We start from the raw sequence: 20,783 nt of genomic DNA, 5'->3' as shown, positions 1-20,783 counted from the left end.
TGCCCCTGTTAATGCATTAGCTCCACATGCCTGGCTTGGAAACATGCCCGAATCGAGGTTAGGTGTTGCTCGGGTTGCTCGGTCACTTCGGCGGCTTCGGCGGTCCACAGGGGAGTTGGAGTTGTGTGGATGTGTTAGCCCTGTTAGACGGGCCAATGGATACCGAGTAGGGCAGTACAGACGAGGTACGATGGTAGACACGTCCTCGGTACAGTAGATGCACGCTGGGAATTAAATCTCCATAGCACAGCGTGGACGTTGAGGAGAACAGCGACGGGTTTCTCGTGGGACACAGCTTTGCCACTGCCGCTGATGGTCCTCAATTGTGCATGCAGGGAGGCGTGAAAATCCTGATAGTGAGAATCGAGCGATGGGAGGCGGAATGGACTCGGCCTGCAAAGCATAATTCATACATTGCAGAGTTATCCGCTCAATGTCCACAACGATGGGATCTCTCCCTGGAGGTGGACAGGCTCTGCGTCGACAAGCTTGATGACCGGAAATTACCAGAGTAAACCATCGTAGATTGAGGCTGGGCCGTGCTAGTGAGTGGAAGAGAAATATATAGATACCATCCGAAATTCAGTTGAACAGAACGCAGGCCCTGGACCCATGAGGGAAATGGGTGGAAGGAAGAATCCATGTGGTTTAAAAAAAAAAGAGAGTTGGGTCGGTGGAGGAGAAGATATTATATAGTAATATAGCAACAGCCTGGGAGTCTGGAACCATGTGCCAAAGACAAAGACAAAGACCCTCCCTCCCTCCCTCCCCTCTCTATAAATACCCCGTCACTTCGTTGCAAAGACACCCTTTGGGACTATCACCGCATACCTTCTCCAGCCAGTGAGCTGTGTGAGCCGCCCATCTCTGGGCATACCCTCCCAGTTAGGGCTCAGTCAGTCAGTCCTCCATGGAAACTTCTTCCGGTGGTGTGACTGGTGGCCACCAAAAAATAGTCTGGAGCCTGGAGTCTGGGGGTGCCCCGAGCCACTGTCCAAAAGGGCAGAAGTCTCGCACAAATTCAGGCCTGCGGGCTGTCAACCAATTCTCTCAGCATAACCAAAACAACAGCTCCATGCACATGGGCGTCCAAACGTCGACGCCTTGTTCTTTCAATTCAGCTGCTCGTGACTCTCAATCCCGGCCGTTTGGGACATCCCAACAATCGACAGGTTGGAGAGATCCGAACTCCACCGCGTCGCAGCCATCTCGTGTAGTTTGGCAATGGACTTGGAGAAGGGGGTGGGCAGGTGTGCCTCGGCGCATTGCGTGCAGGGGCTTTCCATGACCGAGATGAAGTTGTGCACCAGGTACTGGACCGACCTCGTCCGGGCAAGGTCGTCCATGGTGCACAACATCAGGGCCGAGCTCAGCGCCCTCTGCACGAAGATTGATGACTGCTTGACCGCCGGGGCAATGACCTGTAGGTGCAGGAAACCGGTGACGGTGCCGCTCAGACATCGCACGTAGGCGTCCATGTCGTCCGGACTGGAGCTGCGGTCTCGAAGAAACGTCCGGTACAGCTCCGCGTTGACGTAGGACCGGTGTAGATATAAGCTCCAGTATTCGAGTCGCGCTTTGGTGGTGTGACAGAGCGTCGCATCTTTGAGGTACGGTGCCGCCTCCTGGGACATGTCGTTGAGGACCACCCGATACCGCGATATGTCTTCCAAACTGAACTGCCCGGCTCCTCTGGTGGAACGGTCCCGCACAATCTCCAGGCCGATCTGGCAGATCTGCTTCATGCAATCGTTGTAGGAGAGGTCGTTGGTGCCAGGAGTCCCGGTCACTCTCTGGATCTGAAGTGTCGACGGTCGGTCGAAGGCTAAGGCAAGTGAGCTTTCTTGCCATATGATGCGCCACCTGTTCACGAGTCAGTAGACACTCGATTTGGAACGTGGAGCTTCACGCACCATAATTCCCTGCGCAGTCTTTGTAGACTGTCGGGGGCAGACAGGGGCGGATCGAGGTGAAGTCCCAGACTTTGTGCCAGTCGGATGGTCAGTCCTTCCACCGGTGTCAGTATGTTCTTCTCACAAAAGATGTCCACTCGCCGGGATCTTACCCTCAAAGCACCATGCCACCCCTGCATCGAGACTGTTGGCCATGACATCGGCAATGACCAACATGGTCTGCACGTCGAACAGAGTCGGGTATCCGAGGTAATTGGTCGATCGCAAGCATTCGTAGGCGCAGCAGACTGCAAAAATTTTCCATCAGCATGGGGAGCAAGGAAGAGATGTGGAAGTTGGGGGGAGGTCACCGTAAACGCGCGATTTCCAGCGCCGTTCTTCGCATGGAAGCGTCGAGTATTGGCACCCTGAGGCCAGACAGGCAAAAAGCAGGCCGAGCCAGTGCAGGTCTCTGCCGCCGAGCTCCGCATGCGGTGGTGGTTGATCCGGGTCCGCCTCTGAGAGGGGTGTCGTGTGGGTGGTGTCTGGCCGGCGGGCCAGGAATGCGTGGAGATCACTCTGAAATTGGTCGAGGTCGGGGATGGCTGGGAACACGGCGTGGGCGGTGTCGCTGTAGCAGGTGAAGAGGCTGCGGCACTCGACGTCGTCGGGGAGTAATTCGCACAGGCTCTGAAACCTCGACGCCGGCTCGTTGTGCAACCCCCACAGCGCTGAAAAGGGGTAAGTGACCGACTGGTTCTCCAGCGCGAAGATGGAGAGGATCTCCTGGTTCGAGATGTCCTGGGCCCAGCCCGTGAGGTTTGCACCTGTTGTTGCGACCACCGACGGCGGCTGCTGCGCAAGACGCTGTCCCAGGTGTACCGGCTGACCAGTGCCCCGCGTGTTTGGCCCTGGAGCCGGACCTGTCCACCACGTCGCATCCCTGCTGGGAGGACTTGGTCGTGATTGCTGCCCGGCCACGGTGGACGGCTCTGCTCGCGGGGTCCATGTGGCGAGGACCCGGTCGATGTCGTCTCTCATCTTCCATAGCGTCTGCTCCAACACGGCGACTTTCTGTGCCAGCACGGGTTCGTCTGACGGGGCCGGGGTGGTGGTGCTGGCGGCGGCAGAAGATGACGAGGTGGTCGCCGTGTCGGGAAACGACTTTGCACGAGGGGCGTCATAGATACAGATCTCGGGATAGCCTCGATCGAGGCAGGTTTGACAGGGCTTCACGTAGTTGCACTTGACTTTGCGTTGATGGCACGGGTAGCAGGCCCGGGGGGTCCTGTTGTCGCGGCGTTGTCGCAGAACCTCGTCGATATCCTCTCGCGATAATAGATCGGGTTTGCGTGGTGTGGGTGTGTCCTGAAAGCGATCCATGCTCCGTCATGGCCTCGACAGGACCCGTGTATGTTGAACAATCAAAATACGGCATTTCTGTTCCTCTTGTATTTCCCCCCAGAGCAGCAAAAACTCAGCCTCTTATCACAATAGACAACCCGCGTATTGATGGTGGCAACGCGACTAGACTGCAAGGGGGCGGCGTCTCGTGTGTGGTGTGGCATTTAGCTTGGGTGGGAACGGGACATGCCGCCTTTCCAGAATACATGGCACGACACTCACGTTCCACCTGTCAACCTCTGTCGAGAACATGCTATATCGCACCATTTCGCGAATCTGGGAGACACACAGCCGCGTTATTTATCGAATGGAATGGAATGGTCACAAGACGTGCAACTGGATGGCCGGATCAGGGTCTCGGAGGCCATCTGGGCTGGGATGCCGACGGTGCGATGTGTTACGGTCCAGTATGTACGGGGCAACTCCACCCCTCGCGACGATGACGGAGATCCTCCTACCACACTGCGCCTCTCCAGGTTGCTTGTGCTCGTCATCCCAGAGAATCTAGAACGTCTATTCACAAGCCAGAAGGGCCCGAGGAATGCCAGATACATCCCGGCGAATATCACTCAAGACGGACCGAGCTGCTTCTTGACCCTTCAACTGGCGGTAAAAATACGAGATTGTTCACAGAGATGTTGTAGAGATGCACAGTCTGTTGAGATCTGTATGCTGGAGGGCAACATGTTCATCTGAACGCTGAGACGAATCCGGTATTTGTCCCGCGTGGGATCGTTGGATCTGTGCCGCCAAACCAAGACCCACGGACGAGCAACTCCTTCCAATCACACGCATTTTTGACCAGGAATTCCCCCGGATAATCTGTCCTCTGTTCTAACTCGTTACATACATCACGGATATGGACACAGTGGCATGTCGAGAAAAGAAAGCGGACGGCGTACGTAGACCAGGTATGTTTGTGACAGCCCCTGTAAGACTGGAAACGAAAGGCCCAGAACGTGTTCTCGGATCCTGCACCTCAACCGGGTGGGTCGAGGAAGCAACGGTCGATCTGCACCTGCGCGGATGAGCGGAATGGCTTGCTCAATCTGCGGTGTCTAAGCCTGAACTGGGGAGGGAGAAGGGAGGAAAACTCTTCCTGCAGAGCAGGGACTATTCGAAGCGTCCCCGTTCACAACACGGCTCCAACGGTTGGCCAATCCGGAGTGGTTTCCGCGCTGTTCTCTCTCTCTCCACCCCCAACTCAACTTTGGCTGGGCTTCCATAAGCGAGTCCCCTACCTGGTAGTAAGTTGCTATCGTGTTCCCCGATGCTCGCCCGGGTGGTGCTGCTGCCTGCTGCCTGCAGACTCGGGAATCTCGAACCTTATGCAGACCCTGAATATGGGTACCACCCCCGTCGTCAGGCTCCATGACTCGTACCGAGTGCTTTTCGGTGACTCGAGTGGGATGGTCCATGGCTAACCGGGTTGGATGTGTGGGGCTCCAAGTCGCAAAAATCCCTTTCTGACACCGTGACCATACGGCCATCGCACATGTTCTCGCATTCGCCCGGATGAACTGGATGCCTGTAGAACCCTACCGTATTGTACAGAAGCATTATTGACATTGATCGACGTTTGGATCACATGGCGAGAGACGATGAGTTGATTTTGCTATGAACCGTGCCCAGCGAAAATGTCGGAAGAGTGATTACATAAGAAGATCTAGATTTAAGCTTCGATGGCCGTCTCCCATTGGCGGCAACAATACTCCGGGGTACTAGCGAGGAACTTAGCGCCAGGAAATCCGACACATGCTCGGCCCAAATAATTAATGATAATAATGTCGCGGACGACTCCGTGCTCCGTGCTCCGTGCCATATTACTCCGTACGTTAATAACTGAATACGAGGTCATACCTCGTGACTATCTACTGCACAATACCCATACAGTCCTAGAACCGACATCTCGGGGTTACCGACAGAGCACATACAACAAGACAAAATTCTCGATATTCCATGGACAGTACAGAGGATGTAGAACCGAGAATCATGGCCCGCCCCGAATTCTAACCTTTGTGTGCCGATGGTAACCCCCCCATTACGAATGGGTGTCACGCCATTCACCCACCCACAGCCCCAAGTCGCCCACAAGTTCAACGTCACTAACCGTCCCAACCTGCAGTCAACTCAATGTCACCTGATACATAGGTACCTCATGCGTGCGTAAACACTCAACAGGCTCGAAGTCGATGCATAATCCTATTTCTGGCCCCGTGTACCTCGTAATGCACCGGTCCTTTCCATGTGATAATCCCTCAAAGCTTCGTCTTGACGCCTTGGAAGACTACTGTCCTTCGTTTCTCTATGTGTGAGAGATTTTTTATGCATAGCTCGGGAGAGAATATGCTATACGATGCTGCCCTCCCTTTTACCTGAGATATCACACCGCCAGTGACCCGAGCCTCCCCCAAAACAGACAGACAGGAAGGATTCATCCCCTCTTTACAAGAAGACACCAGGTGATTATTGAGACTTCAATTTCTCCGTCAACTCAGGGACCCTCTCGAAGAGATCGCCGACCAATCCCACGTCTGCGACCTGGAAGATCGGCGCGTCCGGGTCCTTGTTAATACACGCAATGACCTTGCTGTCCTTCATGCCCGCGAGATGTTGGATGGCGCCCGAAATCCCGACCGCAAGATACAGTTGAGGAGCGACGTTCTTCCCCGTCTGGCCGACCTGGAGACTGTTGTCCGCAAAGCCACTGTCCACCGCCGCTCTGGAAGCCCCGATCGCCGCGCCCAGTGCATCTGCCAGGGGCGGCATTAACCGGTCGAATTCTTCTTTGGATTTCAAGCCGCGGCCGCCCGACACGACCTTCTCGGCGGAGGCCAGTTCGGGGCGGTCGGATTTGGTCAGGTTTTCCGAGATCCATTCGGTCGGCGACTCAACCTTGGGATCGGCGCCGTCCTCGACACTCGCGGAACCGCCTTCTGTCTCTGCCGGTGGGAAGGACGTCTGGCGCACGGTCAATACTTTGGTGGGGTCGGTGCTCTGGACCGTGAGGATGGCGTTGCCGGCGTAAATAGGTCTGACAAACGCTGCATCACATCAGCAAAATGTGTCTTTCCTTCTTTACAGGTGATGGCGTGAAACTCACTGTCCTCTCCCTCGATACCCATCACGTCGGAAATCTGCTGGACGTCCAACAACGCCGCCACTCGAGGCAGCAGACTCTTGCCAAACGCCGAATGCGCCGCGATCACATGTGTATAGCCTCCTTTCTTGATGTTCTCGACCAGTAGCGGGGCCCAGTTCTCGGGCAGCCCTCTGTCATATGCATCGTTCTCCACCGCGATGACCTTCTCTAAACCTTTAATTTTTGATGCTTCTTGTGCAACCGCCTTTGCCGATTTCCCCGCGATGAAGCCATGGACCGGGCCTCCGAGCTTTGCCCCCGCCGTAACTGCCCCTAACGAGCCGCTGTTGAGTTTGCCGTCGCGTTGCTCGAGGATGGCCAGTGTGGAGAGCAGTCGTGCGAGGGACGCCGATTGAAACTGGGATAAAAGGCCGCGGGGAGCGGTGCGTGCGCGAACTGCCCGGATGGCGGACGATCCAGCTATTGAGAGCATGGCTATAGAGTGCGTCTCTCCCTGCTGGAGGAGCAAAAAAAATGAGCGAGGAGATCAAAGAGGAACGCTGAAAGACCAGAGGAGTGTCATGGAGGTGACTTCTTTTGTCGCGGTCGTTAACTCGGTGGTTGACGTCTGCGAGCTTCGGCCTCGACCTCGGGATCTTCAGGGTGTGACGCGAGTTTCTCCCGAAGGCGAGCATTCCGATGTCGGGAAACTTGTCCCGAAGCTCGACCTCTATCCCAGCATCACCATCTATGTACAGTACAGTACAGTACAGCACAGCACAGCAATAGGATGGACGAGGAGATCTGTTCAAAATATATTCTGCATGGCATCTGCACCACTGGTATTCGCCCACGCCATGCTCTAACTCTACCTATCAGAGCTCATCTTGGCTTGGTTCTCAACAGTGATATGAAAGACGACAAAACCCCACTTTCCGGTCACAGATGAAAAGACGCTGATGTCTGGTTTCCTTTCGCTATGCATGACGCTGAACGCTAGACAAGAGACGACAGCCTGTCGTGTACAGAGACGATTGCACAGACATGCAACCCCAAAAAGACACGTAAAGAAATCATACTCAGTAGGCAAGCCGCCCTTCCACACCTATCCTGCCGCTTCATCCCTTGACGAAGCACAATGTCTGAACATGCACCTATTTGGGCTTCCGCCAGAAATATTGCTATGATGTGTCAGTCCTGTCTGTACTGTCGAGAGAGCGCAAATGGGGAGGAGTTACCTTGTGCTGTTTGCGGCAAGCTCGCAAACCCGGCTTTCGTAAATCATTGACCACAGCTTCCTTTCGCTTCTCATCCTCATCTTGGTCGGGGATGTAGTAGAATTCGCTTTCCAGAGGTTTGCCTGCCGCATCCTTCCCTTCTCTTGCAACTTCACCAATGCACGCTGTTTCACGGATGAGTTTTCTGATGTCGTTGATGGACAACGCCCCAGCCTCGCGGGGAAGGTGGCTGAGAATGGTGGACAATGGAGTAGAGGACAATCTCGAGAATGCGAGCTGATTAATAATGTGACCCTGCACGTCAAAATCCGGGTCTTTCTTTTTAAGTGAGCTCAGGCCACCGCTGTGAAGGGGTTCGGTGTGCGACGACCGTGTGCTTGTTGCAGAGTCACTAGGATTAGGCGAATCTCCAGCGGTAACTGAGGCCATGCGTGGCAGCAGATTTGCACCAAACGGTCCAAAAGAATGAATGATGGGGTCGTTTTCTTCGTCATTGTCCGAGAAGTCTTCAGCAGACAACGGGTTATTGTTCTGAGAGGCCTCGGGTTGCCCAAAATTCTGGGACAATGCCAGTGTAGACGCTGACACTTCGGTACCGGTGACTGTTCCGCTGCTCTCGTTGGTTGGTTCGGGGTCTTCATATATTTCGACAGTAGCTGGAAGTGGCGGTGAGGAAGGCATCACGGCTTGTACGGCGGGCGATGGGGAGATGGGAGAAGCAAGCCGTCGACGAACTTGCACAGGACTCGGGCTGGGTGGTGTTGAATGGCGCAGCATGGCTCGCTGGCGCTTGGCAGGAGAATTATCTTCCTCCTCCTCGTCAGATGAGAAGGCGCCTAGGTGAGGTTTCGGAGGCCAGTCCACGACGACGCGACTGTCATGAACGTCAATCATGATCTCCGAGTCTCTAATGTCGGACGAAAATGTCTCTCCCTTCTTCACATCGTACACCTGGCCCTTGCAATGTATCTTGATACCATTCCAACCAGTACAGGTGATTTCGACACGATCACGCTCGAGACGCGAACTCCCAGCTTTGTAGCACGCTTCCACGTGAACTCGCGATATCAGGCGGTTCGAGGAAAATTGGTAGTCGCAAGAAGCACTGGATCTCCCCATACGCGTTACCTTGCCATCGGCTTGCAGTTGGATAGAGGGCACCGCACCCAGGGGAGTACGTTCAGCAAGGGTAGACGTGGTTCGTGGGAGGCCAGGCCGGGGTTTGACTACATGTGCTGGCGAGGAAGACAGAATCGCGGTAGAAGAAGTCGGAACGGGGGTCGGATAGGTCGTGTGCTCGTCGAGAGCATCTCGATTTCGCTTGAGGGGTCGTGGTAAAGCCGGGGACGAAGACAGTGGTTCGAAGGCGGGAAGCAGTGACGTTGCTGCTCGTTTCGGGCCTGGAGAGGGCGAGACGACCGTCTCTGCGAGAGTGGTCGAGGGAGACATGGTCATCAGGTATCACCGGGCCTAGCTACTCGGGGAAGCGCGGTCGCTGGGGGGAGAGTGTCCAGCTCAAAAGCGCGTCCTCGACAGCGGAACGGGGCTGTTCGGCACGACTCTGTTCATGAGAGGTTCAGCAGAGAATCAGGCAAGAGATGTGAAGAAGAACAGCACGTCAAGAGTGCAGCTGGGCCACGAAAGAGGTCAAAGGGCACGAGAGGTTGGACATTGAAAAGGTGCTCGTGGTGCTGGAATGGATGGAGCGAGGGCAACTCACGCGAAGTGGATTGGAGAAAGGGCTGCTAAATGGCTCCCGACTGGCAGATGTGGAGTGGCCCGAGTCGACGTTCTTCGCGCCAGCATTTTTCGGACGCCACTAATTGCTCATGACACCATGACACGCACGACGAGCGCGTCTGGCACCGATCCTCGAGAGATTCGCTCACGGTTGGCCCAATACCGCCAGTTCGAGATTATGGGCCGTGGGAGTTGGAGGGTTATTGAGGAGAGGAAGAAATGCAGTGTGAGAAAATGGCTCGATTGAGTCGACATGTCGTTGGCCGCTTTCTACGCTAGAGTTACATTGCATGTTTGGCTTCATCATACACCGAGCATCCCATGAAAACGCGGTACTCGGTATAGACAGGGGAGACAGCCCATAGTGTCCCTACAGCTGTCGATCCATCGTCGTCGCAGCAGATTATAGAGCTTCCACTGGCTGAACACACATCGGTCACTGCACGTCGGATTCTCGCTCAGCTTCCTCGTCTGCATTTTCATTGCTATATTGTCCGGCTCGTCGGCTGTGGGCGGGATGCGTCCTGGGAGAAAGTTGGCGCGGCGTCGTGACCGATTATGAGAGGCGGAAATGAGAATTGGAGAGACATCAACTAGATCGAGGAAGGTGAGCCGAGCAAGATTCGAATTTTCCCCACAACCGCGAACTGCGACAGCCACTCAGCGGATCCAGGGCCTTTGGGGACTTTTTTTCTCCATGCGCCTTGTCGAAGAGAAAATCGTCTCGACAACCAGAAAGACAACCACACAACTTGGACGATGGCTGCCCTGACCAAGGTGACAGCTACTGCTGTCTCGAAGCAGCAGCCACAACAAACTCCCTATCAGCTCGACCCTGACCAGGTATGCATGCAATAGCTAGTCTCTTCGAATCGGCTTTCTCTCTAACCTCTTCCCCTCCAGACTCTCAAAGCCTCCCGAGCCTTGCTCCAGCACATCCAGTCAGAAACCAAGCGTCTACAGCAGGCATCGTCAAAAAAGAGTCTGCTGGCTGCCAGCGGCTCCGATTCTGAGGACGATGCCAATGATGACACAACGGCGCCGATTTGGCTCACCCTCACTACCAAACAACATATCGTCGACAAGAATCGTCTGAAGCCCAGCAAAATTGCTGTCCCACACTCACTCAACACATCCCCAGACCTTCGGATATGTCTCATCACCACCGATCCCCAAAGAGCAGTGAAAAACGTGGTGGCTGACCCTACATTTCCCGACCATCTCAAGTCTCGCATCACTCGAATCATCGGATGCACGAAGCTCAAGGCGAGGTACAAGACATTTGAACAACTGAGAGAGCTCCTCTCTGAACATGACATCTTCCTCGCCGACGACCGGATAGTCACCCGCTTACCAGGAATCCTGGGCAAAGTCTTCTACAAGGGAACCTCCAAAAGGCCCATCCCTATCGTGATTGCGGACACGAGGAAAGACAAGGCGAACAAGTCTAAAAAATCAAAGGAAGACGGCGCTTCTGCTCCCACATCACCGCTAGCCCTGGCCAAAGAAATTGAAAAAGCGATCAATGCTGTTCCTGTCAGTCTCCGACCCGGTACGCTTGTGGCCGTCCGCGCTGGTCTTGCCTCATTCAAGCCCGAGCAGCTGTCAGAAAATATTTCAACCATTGTCTCAAAGTTGATTGAGAAGCACGTTGTCAAAGGATGGAGGAACGTAAGAGGCATCCACATAAAAGGTCAATCCTCATTCGCAGTGCCAATATGGTTGGCGGACGACCTGTGGACCGAGAATGATGATATAATCGCTGGTGAAAACGGGATTGAATCTTTAGAAGATGAAGTTCAGCAAGGACAGAAGCGAAAGAGAAATGTGGCAAGTACAAAGGGACCCCAGGCTGGTTCTCGGAAACGTCTAAAGGACGACGCAGGAAAGAATGGAACGTCCACGGCTGATCAGGAAGCCGCACGTGCACGGAAAAGCAAGTTGGCTGCCCAAAAAGCGAAGGTGTTTGAGGAACAAGTTTAAGCAATGACCATAGCATACGTGAAGAGCCGTCATGAGTACATCGTATTGCAGACACGCCCAGAATGGACAAGAGTTTGAAGTCTCTCCAACGCCTAGTGTGTCCTGGTTGAGCCTCTAATGTACCCATGCAAACGCTGGTACCGGGGGTGCTACTTCCATAATCCAGGGACGCTGCTGGCTGGTTCGTAAGGGCTGGTGGCACCATTCTTGGCACCCATCATCGGAGCGGGCTCCATCCAGCGAGCCCCGTGAAAACATAGGCACTGTTGCCCCTCCAAGTGAATATCCCTGGAAAGTGATTCATTCATGTACCCATCCGCTGCGCCAGCCCTACAGTGACGAACGCGTAGTGATATCTGCCGTTCGATCTCCCAGGCAGGATTCCTGCACCTCCTCTGCATCCTCCCTCGTCGTCATGCGAGCGTCAGGATCCTCTTTACAAAACCGCGGCCCGTCATGGACCGCAAGCGCAAGAGTAGGCTCACACCGTGCAACTGGCAGACAATGCACTGACAATCGGGCACCAGGAGAACTACGTGACCTAAACCTGCGCGTCTGGGCAGGCGCAAAGGGTATGCATCTGTCTGCTACGCGCCATGGGACCGATACTGGTTAACACAGGTCGCAGATGTCTATGAAGTAGCAAAGTCACTCGATTCGTCACTGAAAAAAAATACAGCGTTTATTAAACGACTGCGAACCGGGCTATCGTCTGCTGCACAGGATACCTTTCTGTCCGAGATCCGCACGTTGTCCCTACAGAAATACCTCTCCGAGATCACAACGGCAACGGTGGAAGGATTGGGGAGGCTCAAGACTGCGAGTGAGATTGCCACAGGTGTCGAGGTTGTCAGTGCACTACATCAAAGATTTGGACCCCAAGAGTTTACCAAGCAGCTGGCATGGCTTCTGGGCAAGGGCTTAACGAGTCCTGATAAGGCGCAGTTGAAATTGTGGACTCAGGAGGTCCGCGAGCGAGAAGAGAAGGAGCGCTTGGTTCGACACCGAGTACTCCTTCGCGTCGTCACCGAATTTTGGCTGTGCGGTATTCTTCGAAGCCTGGACGACGCAGATCGACCAGATGAAGCTATGTCGCGAGGCAAAGACGCCGCTTCACAACTTGAGTCCAAGGCAAAGCCGAGCACAAATGGCATTCGCTCCGACGGCTACGGTGAGCATGAGCCATTCCCTCTGGAAGTCCTCAAGGACTTGTTAGGCCATGACCCGGAGCATGCGAACCTTAGTCTGGCCGTTCTTTTCGTGAAGAATTTCGCCTGGGATGTTCTGGGACTGAAGCTACCGTCTGAGGAAGGCCGGAAAACAGTCGACGGCGACGGCCAGGTTGTCGAGCCCGCAAAAGAGGGCGATGGCCCTATTGATTCCCCTGAGGAAGACGCCCCCATTACTCCCCTGCCCATTCGACAGAGATTCATCAATATTTTGGAACGGTACTCAACGAGCGTCAAAGCCCACGCCATCCGAGACCAGACGTCTCTCAACAACCAAAGCCGCCGCAACGCGGAGGCTTATGTCAAAAGCGGTGAAATCTTCGAAGACAGGCAAGCTAATTTTGAGAGGCAGGTCAAGGCTCAAGAGAAGTTGGTTGCAAATGCCCAAGTCCTTTGTGATGTCCTAGGACAAGAAATGCCAAACCTGGAGATGAAAGACGGGGCGGAGACCGCTGCGTCAGGCAGCGTTGGGATGATCAAGACGGGTGACTACCTCAAGGGCCAAGGAGAAGGCGCCGGGATTTGGGAAGACGAAGAGGAACGTCGCTTCTATGAGAACTTGGTCGATCTCAAAGGCCGAGTTCCGGGCATTCTACTGGAGGATTCCAAAAAGAAGCCTGAATCAGACGATCGTGGGGAAGCCTCTTCCGCATCCGTTGATGGCGGGACGAACAAGCCTCTGGAGAACGACGACCAGTCCACCGCCATCACGAACAAGACGGTCGGAGCTCAAGTCGATGCCATTCTCCTGCGCCTGCCAGAAATGCAAACCAAGGATATGGTCGATCAGGTGGCTCTGGACTTCTGCTTCCTAAACTCCAAAGCCTCCCGAAACCGTCTGGTAAAGGCTATCCAGGAAGTTCCCAAGGGTCGGATCGATCTGCTCCCTTTGTATGCACGACTTGCCGCCACTCTCGGGCAGTACATGCCCGATGTCGTACAAGGCTTGATCGCGCATCTCGATGACGAATTCCGAAGCCTCCAGAGGCGGAAATCCAAAGATTTTCTGGGGCAGATTCGCATGGCCAATATCCGTTACTTGGCTGAACTCACGAAGTTCGGGATCGTCCCAGAGCACGTCATTTTCCATTGCTTCAAAGTCAGTCTGGACGACTTTTCGAGGATGAACATCGAGATCATCGCCCATTTGCTCGAAAACTGCGGTCGATATCTCCTGCGCAATCCGGAGACCTCTCCTCGGATGGCATCTTTCCTCGAGACGCTGAATCGGAAGAAGACCGCACAGCACATGGGGGCTCAAGAGCGCATGCTAATCGACAACGCTCTATACTATGTTGACCCTCCCCAGCGGGCCGCAATACAACAAAAGGAAAGGACGCCGACAGAACTCTTCGTCCGGCAACTGGTATATGTGGACATGACCAAACGCAACTACATGAAAGTTCTCAAGACCATCCGAAAACTCCATTGGGAAGAGAAGGAAGTTGTCCAGATGCTAGAGAAGATTTTCAGCAAGCCGGGAAAGGTCAAGTTTAGTAACATCCATCTCCTGGCTGTTCTGCTTCAGGCACTTTTCCGTTATCATCAGGATTTTGCCATTATGATCATAGACAACGTCCTGGAACAAATTACTCTGGGGTTGGAGCAGAACGACTTCAAGTTCAATCAGCGAAGGGTGGCCGAAGTTAAGTACCTCGGAGAGCTCTACAACTACAAGATGATCGACTCAGCGGTAGTGTTCGACACGTTGTATCGGATCGTGACGTTCGGTCATGACGGCGGAACGCCCCAGCCCGGAGGCTTCACACTTTTTGATCCCCCTGACGAATTCTTCCGCATCCGATTGGTGTGCACTCTCCTCGACACCTGTGGAATCTGTTTCGACAGAGGTAGTTCCCGCAAAAAGCTCGACTTCTTCCTGACCTTCTTCCAATACTACATGGCTACCAAGGATCCACTGCCCATGGATATTGAATTTCTGGTGCAGGACACCTACTCTCTCGTCCGCCCCAACTGGAAGCTGGTTACCGAGCTTGAAGAGGCAGCCAAACTCTTTGGTGAAGCCATAAACGCGAATTACAGACAGCGGGATAAAGGTGTGGAGCAGCTGGAAGACATTGAAGACTCTGGCTCTGAGGATGCACTCGGCGAAGCCGATGGTGAGCTTGAAGCCGAGATTGCGCGATCGTCAGATGAAGAAGGCGAGGTAAGTGCTGTGCCGGCTTGTGTTGAGATGTTTTACTGATCTTGAGGAGGCCGGTGCAGAAGAGGACACAGGCGAGGAGAAGGAGGACGTGGACTCCGACGAAGAAGAACAGATTGTCGTCCTGCGTCAAGAGGAGCACCTGGATCCGGAGGCTGAGGCCGAGTTTGACCGAGCGTTCGAAAAGATGATGGCTGAAAGCCTGGACTCCCGCAAATTTGAGCGCAAGACGCACTTCGACGTACCTTTACCCATTCGAAAGATTCAACGAGCGCCGATTGAGGCGAACGACGATGAACCCAGTCCCGCCCCCCAAGCTGAATCCAATACGATGGCATTTTCGTTGATGACAAAGAAGGGGAATCGACAACAAGCAAGTTCACCCCATAGACAATCCTTGGACTAATAACCCAGGTAAGGTCTAGGTAGAACGCAGTACTAACAGCCTTTCAGACAAAGACAATTGAGTTACCCTCGGACTCGAGCTTTGCCGTCTCGATGAAGTCGCAGCAAGCCGCCGAAAGGGAGGAACAACAACGCATCAAGAACCTGGTCCTGAATTACGACCTGCGTGAAGACGACCAACACGACGGTATTTCCAATGGATTTCCTTGTGGCCCTATTGTACAACCTCCGCTGGAGAAGAACCCCAATACTAAAGGACTCAACTTAGGACCCGATCACTACAATCCTTCCCTCAGTCGTGCTGAGAGGTCGGGACGCAACGCGCCCCGAGTTAGAAGACTCAATCTGAGCGATGTGGACTGGTACGGTTCCAAGAAATCACGACCCCAATCGGCAACGTGCGAGAAAGAGGCGACCAACGGCTCTCGTTCACCGCACAACCATCCCTTCGTTACTTAAAAGAAGCCAGGCTGATTTGGCCACTTGGCCTCAATAGGACATGAGATTCTGCGCACCTGCTCATCACTCAGCAGTCAACTCTGCTTCGTGTACCCCGCGAACCGATTCCGCCTCGGCGATTGTTACAGCAAAGCCACTCCTCGCCAGGTGGGTTTAAGATCGCACCACATGCGTCAGTCCGAGCCACTCGTGGCCTCGATCCAGGGATGGACAAGCGAGACCTGCCACACAGACCGCGTCTGACAAAAAACCAGACGGCCGCCCCCATTTCTGGTCCGGCCACTAGCCGGTCCAGAGAAAAGGCAGAGCGCCAATCCGCAATGACAATTTTGGCTCCCGCGCCCAACAGGCGTGGCACAAGACGAATGGTCACTCTCTGCGGCACAAGCTTCATTCGGAAGTGGTCGTCAGACGTTCGTCTAGTTCCAGGGTGAACAATGGCCTTGGACCCTCGAAGGCAATGTCGATTTCGGAGGACCGTATATGGTTACTGGTACTCACTTGGCCGCCAAATTCAGTGGGCCATTGTTCAACGTCCCACTCAAGGCCCTTGGTGGTGAGGAAAGTGCGCCCGAGAACAGGGAGGATTCCCACATTCTCCGCGAAATAACCAGGTTCGAGGTGGATGAGATTGCGGCCATCAGCTAGAACAAATGACAAACTCTGTTCTGACAATAAATAAATGCGGCCTCTCAAAAGTGCCGTATCGTTCTCCGCCATGAAAAGATGATGGACTTGAGAGAAGCCCTGGTCTACACGACCTCCCAGGCCCCCTAGGACAACAACGTCCATGATAGGTTCTCGCTCTTGGTCGTGACCTGGTGCGCCACGCTCGAGCTTCGATGTGGCCCAGACACGGATCCATTTCAGGCACTTCGTGAAGTCTGTAGAGTACTGGTCTGGGTCCCTGATTACTTGGGCCCCGAGAGAGCGATAATGCGCTCCCACTGATTCTGCCAGGGAATCAAGATCCCCCACGATAGCATCTGGCACGCGGCGGTTTAACTTTGACATGCCGTTCATGCTGTCCTGTGCGGCTTTGTCGTACTTGTACAGCCGATTGGCGCCACCGTCGGCGCACACGAGCAACGAGGCTGACCCGATAACGGCGTCCAGGGCCTTTTTGTTCACGGGCTGGTTGAGGATGACAATTGCATAGCGATGGGTCGGCTTGTTGTTCAAGAGGCCGCACGGGTGCCAGTCTGTCACCATTCTTGCCGATCGCTTCCCCTGGCACACGTCTAAAGGCTATAGCGAAGAGTAGTTACTACATCTCGTCAGATATCTTTGTCGTCGTCGACGAGGATGGTCGCGCACGATTTATCCGGATGCTTGGCACGAAAGTATCGGAGTATCGGAAGAATATATATTCCGAGATGATGTTTGCAGGCTTTAAACTTCTGAAATCAGACGAACCCAAGTTCAGCTTCAACCATGTGTCCTCTCAAGAGACGAATCATCACCAATCCTCCGCTCCGTGGCTGGCTGTTATCTCGTACAATTGAGATTCAAGCTAACCCGAGCAGAAAGCCTCGTTATATCGTGGGTCTCGGGGCCAGGCCATTCTAGGACCGTCTAAGCATGTTCGGTAAAGAGCTTGACACTGAGCATTCTCCAGGACGTGTATGATGAGTGAATCTGGACTAGGTAAGCCGAAGCGGAATTGAATGTGCTCGTTTGGACCAGGGGAAGGCGAATCATGCGGTCAGATGGATTTCCCTTGCAAGGCACCTGCATTAGCTCAAGGTCTCGAACCTCGAAGCTGAAAATATGTGCATGGTTGTCACGCCGGGCCTCTCGTATGCATATTCTTCTCGTTCACTCATGAGGCAAGCTTTCTCGAAGGCTTCAATTCTCCGAGCTGAAAGTGACGCTCCTCCACGCTGCAGGACCAATGTGTACATCCTCGTTCCACGTACACATGAGAAAACCAGTACCTTGTGCGTGGCTGGCTGTATGGTCATGAGATTGCAAAGCTCCTGCACGATTCAGCTCGTCCGTGAACGCCTCCTGGAATACACACACATATATACGTGGACAAACCAAGGTGAAGAGGTTGAGTACTTTCAGACATTCCTATCTTATCCTTTAGACTCTAACGTGACACCACCTCTCTTGACACGATGGCGCCCACCGAAGAGGAGAAAAAGGACGACCAGGACCGTTTTGTCAATGGCTTTGCCTTCTTCCGCAAGTTAGATGACATCTACGCCTGGGAGCCAAAGGATGCAGACGTCTTGCAGATTGCAAACACACCTCTCTACAAGCGGCCCACCGGAGGTGATCAGAGCAAATGCAAGATTCTCGTCATGCATGACTACAGGGGCAATTACCTCCCCTATGAAGCCTCTCAGGGCTTGACACAGCCTCGGAAAGATTATATTATGGAGTATTGGCAGCATGTTGAGATCTTCAATTACTTCTCGCATCGACGGGTCACGATCCCTCCACCAGCCTGGATCAATGCCGGTCATAGGAATGGGGCGCTCGTCTTGGGAACTTTCATCATCGAGCCTTTCAGCCAAGAGGATCCTAAAAGGATCTTCCACACGTATTCGCCAACGCCTGCTAAAATGCCCTATCGTCTCCCTGACATCCTGGCTGAAATGGCGAGCGTCTACGGCTTCGATGGATGGCTTCTGAATTTCGAAAGCATGATCGTGGACGGCGCAGATTTCCAAGAGGATGCGAACGGCAAGCAGCTCACGAGACATGATAAGTGGTCCGACTTTAGTCAAGACGTGCTCAAGACCTGGGTGGCGCAATTGAAAACCAGGTTGGCCCAAAAAGTCCCACATGGCAAGGTTATTTGGTAATTGTGCTGCGTGACAGTTGGAGTCCAGCATCATCCACTGACAGTCTCCAGGTACGATGCACTGACAAAGAAAAATAAGGACTACGGCTCTATGAACGTACTAAACACTTTCAATGATCCATATCGCGATGCAGCTGGCTCGATCTTGATCAACTACTTCTATGCGAATCACGAGCTTGACGCCACGATCAAAATGGCAGGGGCGAAACTGGATACTGTATATCACGGCGTTGATTGTGTGAGTGCCTTTTGCGCGACACAACCAATTTTGACCCACATGGCACTGACTCTTTCTTACTCAAGTGGGCACAAACGAACGACGACATGAAAAACACCTATGATCCGGATTCAGGCCGCCGCACTGCGGGATTCAGAGAAGATGGCCAGCTAGAACTTAGAAGGGGAACTGGCCATGGCGGTACAGCCACCGGCCGGTTTGTCGGCTTCATCGCTGAGAAGTTGGATGCAGCGAGGAAAGCCGTCAACGATGCTTCCACGAAGCCCGGTGGCGCTGGCGTGGGACTCTTCGCACACGGCTGGGCTTATGAGCATTTCATGCCAGGGACCTCCGTGGATCGTTTCATGTGGGAAGGCGAACCGAATTTGACACCGTTGACTGACCCCACAGATAAGCGTCGTATGCCTGCCAGCGTATGGAAGCAGAAACAAGACCTTCGGAGAACCCAGGACATTGGGTGGCAAGCTGAATTCGATTGTCCGTGCAGCCACAGCATCGTTCAACACCTTTGGCGGCACCCACCCACGGCTATGGACTTCAAGGACTGGGGCATCGTCAAATCAGCTCTGGAGTACCCTGCTGGCACGAAAAGCTTCTTTCACACCGACTATACAGAGCCGGTCATCGACCAGTCGGGCCAACAGTATAGATACCGACTTGGTCAGCAATCAGTACTGCCTATCCCTGGGCGACGTAAGCGGGCGCTCAATTTCACCAACGCTGGGGAATCGAGTGGAGAGTTGGAAGCTGTGATGTCTACGAAATGCACGCTGCGCATCAATCTTCAGAATAAAGGCATCAATGATCAGTCTAAAGTGAGCGGGTCACTTGTGTTGCACCAGCTCAACATTGATGCTGCTTTGAAACCGGAAATTACTCTCGTCTACAGAAGGCTCATGGATACAACAGGCCTACCCATCCAGCTTTGTGCCAGAAATGGTGCTCATGATGAGCATTACACTCTTTCGGGGAAGGCCTCCCTGGCTGGACAAAATGAGACTTTAACGCAGTCGATCCCCTTGAGGAACACCCAGGACTTCGTTCAGGACATCCGCATAACCATGGACAATGCGCCCGCAAACACCCTTGCTAGCTTGACCAAGGACGGCGTGGCGGATCTCATCGAGATCATCAGCCTGACCATCAAGCCGCAAGATCACAACTACCCCGACAACAAAATTACGAAAGCTACCCTCGAGAAGAAGACAGGTAAAACGGGAAGCTACACTCGCCTGATGTGGACCCTTGCGAATGACCTCAATCCCCCCAAACCCCTACCGAACACCACACCTACAACCACACCTAGAATTCTACCCCTGAGCCCGACCACTATGCAGTTTTCGCACTTCCATGTCCGGGCAAACGGTAGATTCTTGGGTGTGGCCTATACCTTGGGGTTCCCAATCAGCGAGGAGGAAATCAAAAGCTGGCCCGCGGGAAAGGTACACTTTCAGATCCGTGGCATCGCCTTCGATGGGAGTTACAAGGATTCAGGCGGTTGGGAGGGTGATTTGGTGCTGCCAGCGTGAGGTCGGGATGTATTCTCTCTTCCTTGTTACGTATGCCTCCATCCATTCAACAATTTTTCAATAGTTCAAACAATCCCATCGTGATGAAGGGACTTGAGGCTGAGTATCTCGTAGACATGGCGTTGATACCAGGGGCTTCGTGCCGCTTTTCTGAAAGAAGGCGCTACGGGTGGCTGTAGTAAAGCGGCATTGTTCTCAGCCTAAAACGCCTCTATCCCACTTGCTTCGGATACAGTCTCATAACTTCCCACTCTTGACTTTGTCGCCCTTTGCAGCACTTTATGCTCTCCGATCTGCTCAATGAGACTCCACGTATTACGGAAATCATGCCTTTGACTAATAGTCTATTGATCAGAACCCGCACCAGCCCACAATGGCAGTGCCACTGCTCGCAAAGTATTGGGTGTCGCGTCCTCCTTCCTGGAGCTTCGCCAGTATCTGGAAGCTTAAGCACATGAATGGGAGCCTGCAGGGAGCCACGCCCTTTGAGATACACGTTGTACTCTTTCACGCTATTCTTTCCGCGGCCAACCAAGATGCATCAGGTGCTGGTGACTAACTTGTCCGATGCTAATGCGAGGGTTGCCTTGCACAGCCATTCCGTT

General features: G+C 53.7%; 7 protein-coding genes across 7 annotated transcripts; 3 read left to right on the top strand and 4 right to left on the bottom strand.

The window, feature by feature from the left end:
* Positions 1-1,112: 1,112 nt before the first annotated feature.
* On the bottom strand, positions 1,113-3,275 carry AYL99_10424 (hypothetical protein; the record flags this gene model as incomplete). Its single annotated transcript, XM_018841930.1, has 4 exons — positions 1,113-1,863; positions 1,914-2,007; positions 2,066-2,200; positions 2,264-3,275. The coding sequence occupies 4 exons, from the start codon at positions 3,273-3,275 to the stop codon at positions 1,113-1,115; spliced, it is 1,992 nt and encodes a 663-aa protein (XP_018688818.1).
* Positions 3,276-5,762: 2,487 nt separating this feature from the next.
* AYL99_10423 (electron transfer flavoprotein alpha subunit) lies at positions 5,763-6,871 on the bottom strand (the record flags this gene model as incomplete). The annotated part of the gene is made up of 2 exons (XM_018841929.1): positions 5,763-6,340; positions 6,400-6,871. 2 exons carry the CDS (start codon positions 6,869-6,871, stop codon positions 5,763-5,765), a joined length of 1,050 nt encoding a protein of 349 aa, XP_018688817.1.
* Positions 6,872-7,532: 661 nt separating this feature from the next.
* On the bottom strand, positions 7,533-9,065 carry AYL99_10422 (hypothetical protein; the record flags this gene model as incomplete). Its single annotated transcript, XM_018841928.1, has 2 exons — positions 7,533-7,559; positions 7,617-9,065. The coding sequence occupies 2 exons, from the start codon at positions 9,063-9,065 to the stop codon at positions 7,533-7,535; spliced, it is 1,476 nt and encodes a 491-aa protein (XP_018688816.1).
* Positions 9,066-10,115: 1,050 nt separating this feature from the next.
* AYL99_10421 (hypothetical protein) lies at positions 10,116-11,339 on the top strand (the record flags this gene model as incomplete). Its single annotated transcript, XM_018841927.1, has 2 exons — positions 10,116-10,199; positions 10,260-11,339. 2 exons carry the CDS (start codon positions 10,116-10,118, stop codon positions 11,337-11,339), a joined length of 1,164 nt encoding a protein of 387 aa, XP_018688815.1.
* Positions 11,340-11,795: 456 nt separating this feature from the next.
* On the top strand, positions 11,796-15,596 carry AYL99_10420 (hypothetical protein; the record flags this gene model as incomplete). Its single annotated transcript, XM_018841926.1, has 5 exons — positions 11,796-11,814; positions 11,867-11,911; positions 11,968-14,735; positions 14,785-14,973; positions 15,186-15,596. 5 exons carry the CDS (start codon positions 11,796-11,798, stop codon positions 15,594-15,596), a joined length of 3,432 nt encoding a protein of 1,143 aa, XP_018688814.1.
* A 390-nt stretch (positions 15,597-15,986) lies between these two features.
* On the bottom strand, positions 15,987-16,808 carry AYL99_10419 (thiamine pyrophosphokinase; the record flags this gene model as incomplete). Its single annotated transcript, XM_018841925.1, has 1 exon — positions 15,987-16,808. The coding sequence occupies one exon, from the start codon at positions 16,806-16,808 to the stop codon at positions 15,987-15,989; it is 822 nt and encodes a 273-aa protein (XP_018688813.1).
* Positions 16,809-17,719: 911 nt separating this feature from the next.
* AYL99_10418 (hypothetical protein) lies at positions 17,720-20,178 on the top strand (the record flags this gene model as incomplete). Its single annotated transcript, XM_018841924.1, has 3 exons — positions 17,720-18,408; positions 18,463-18,649; positions 18,715-20,178. 3 exons carry the CDS (start codon positions 17,720-17,722, stop codon positions 20,176-20,178), a joined length of 2,340 nt encoding a protein of 779 aa, XP_018688812.1.
* Positions 20,179-20,783: the final 605 nt, after the last annotated feature.

This window comes from Fonsecaea erecta, assembly GCF_001651985.1.
Source record: "Fonsecaea erecta strain CBS 125763 chromosome Unknown Scaff11, whole genome shotgun sequence".
NCBI classification, from domain to species: Eukaryota; Fungi; Ascomycota; class Eurotiomycetes; order Chaetothyriales; family Herpotrichiellaceae; genus Fonsecaea; species Fonsecaea erecta.
Note: the sequence above shows the minus strand (reverse complement) of the source record. Positions and strands in the feature narration are given on the sequence as shown.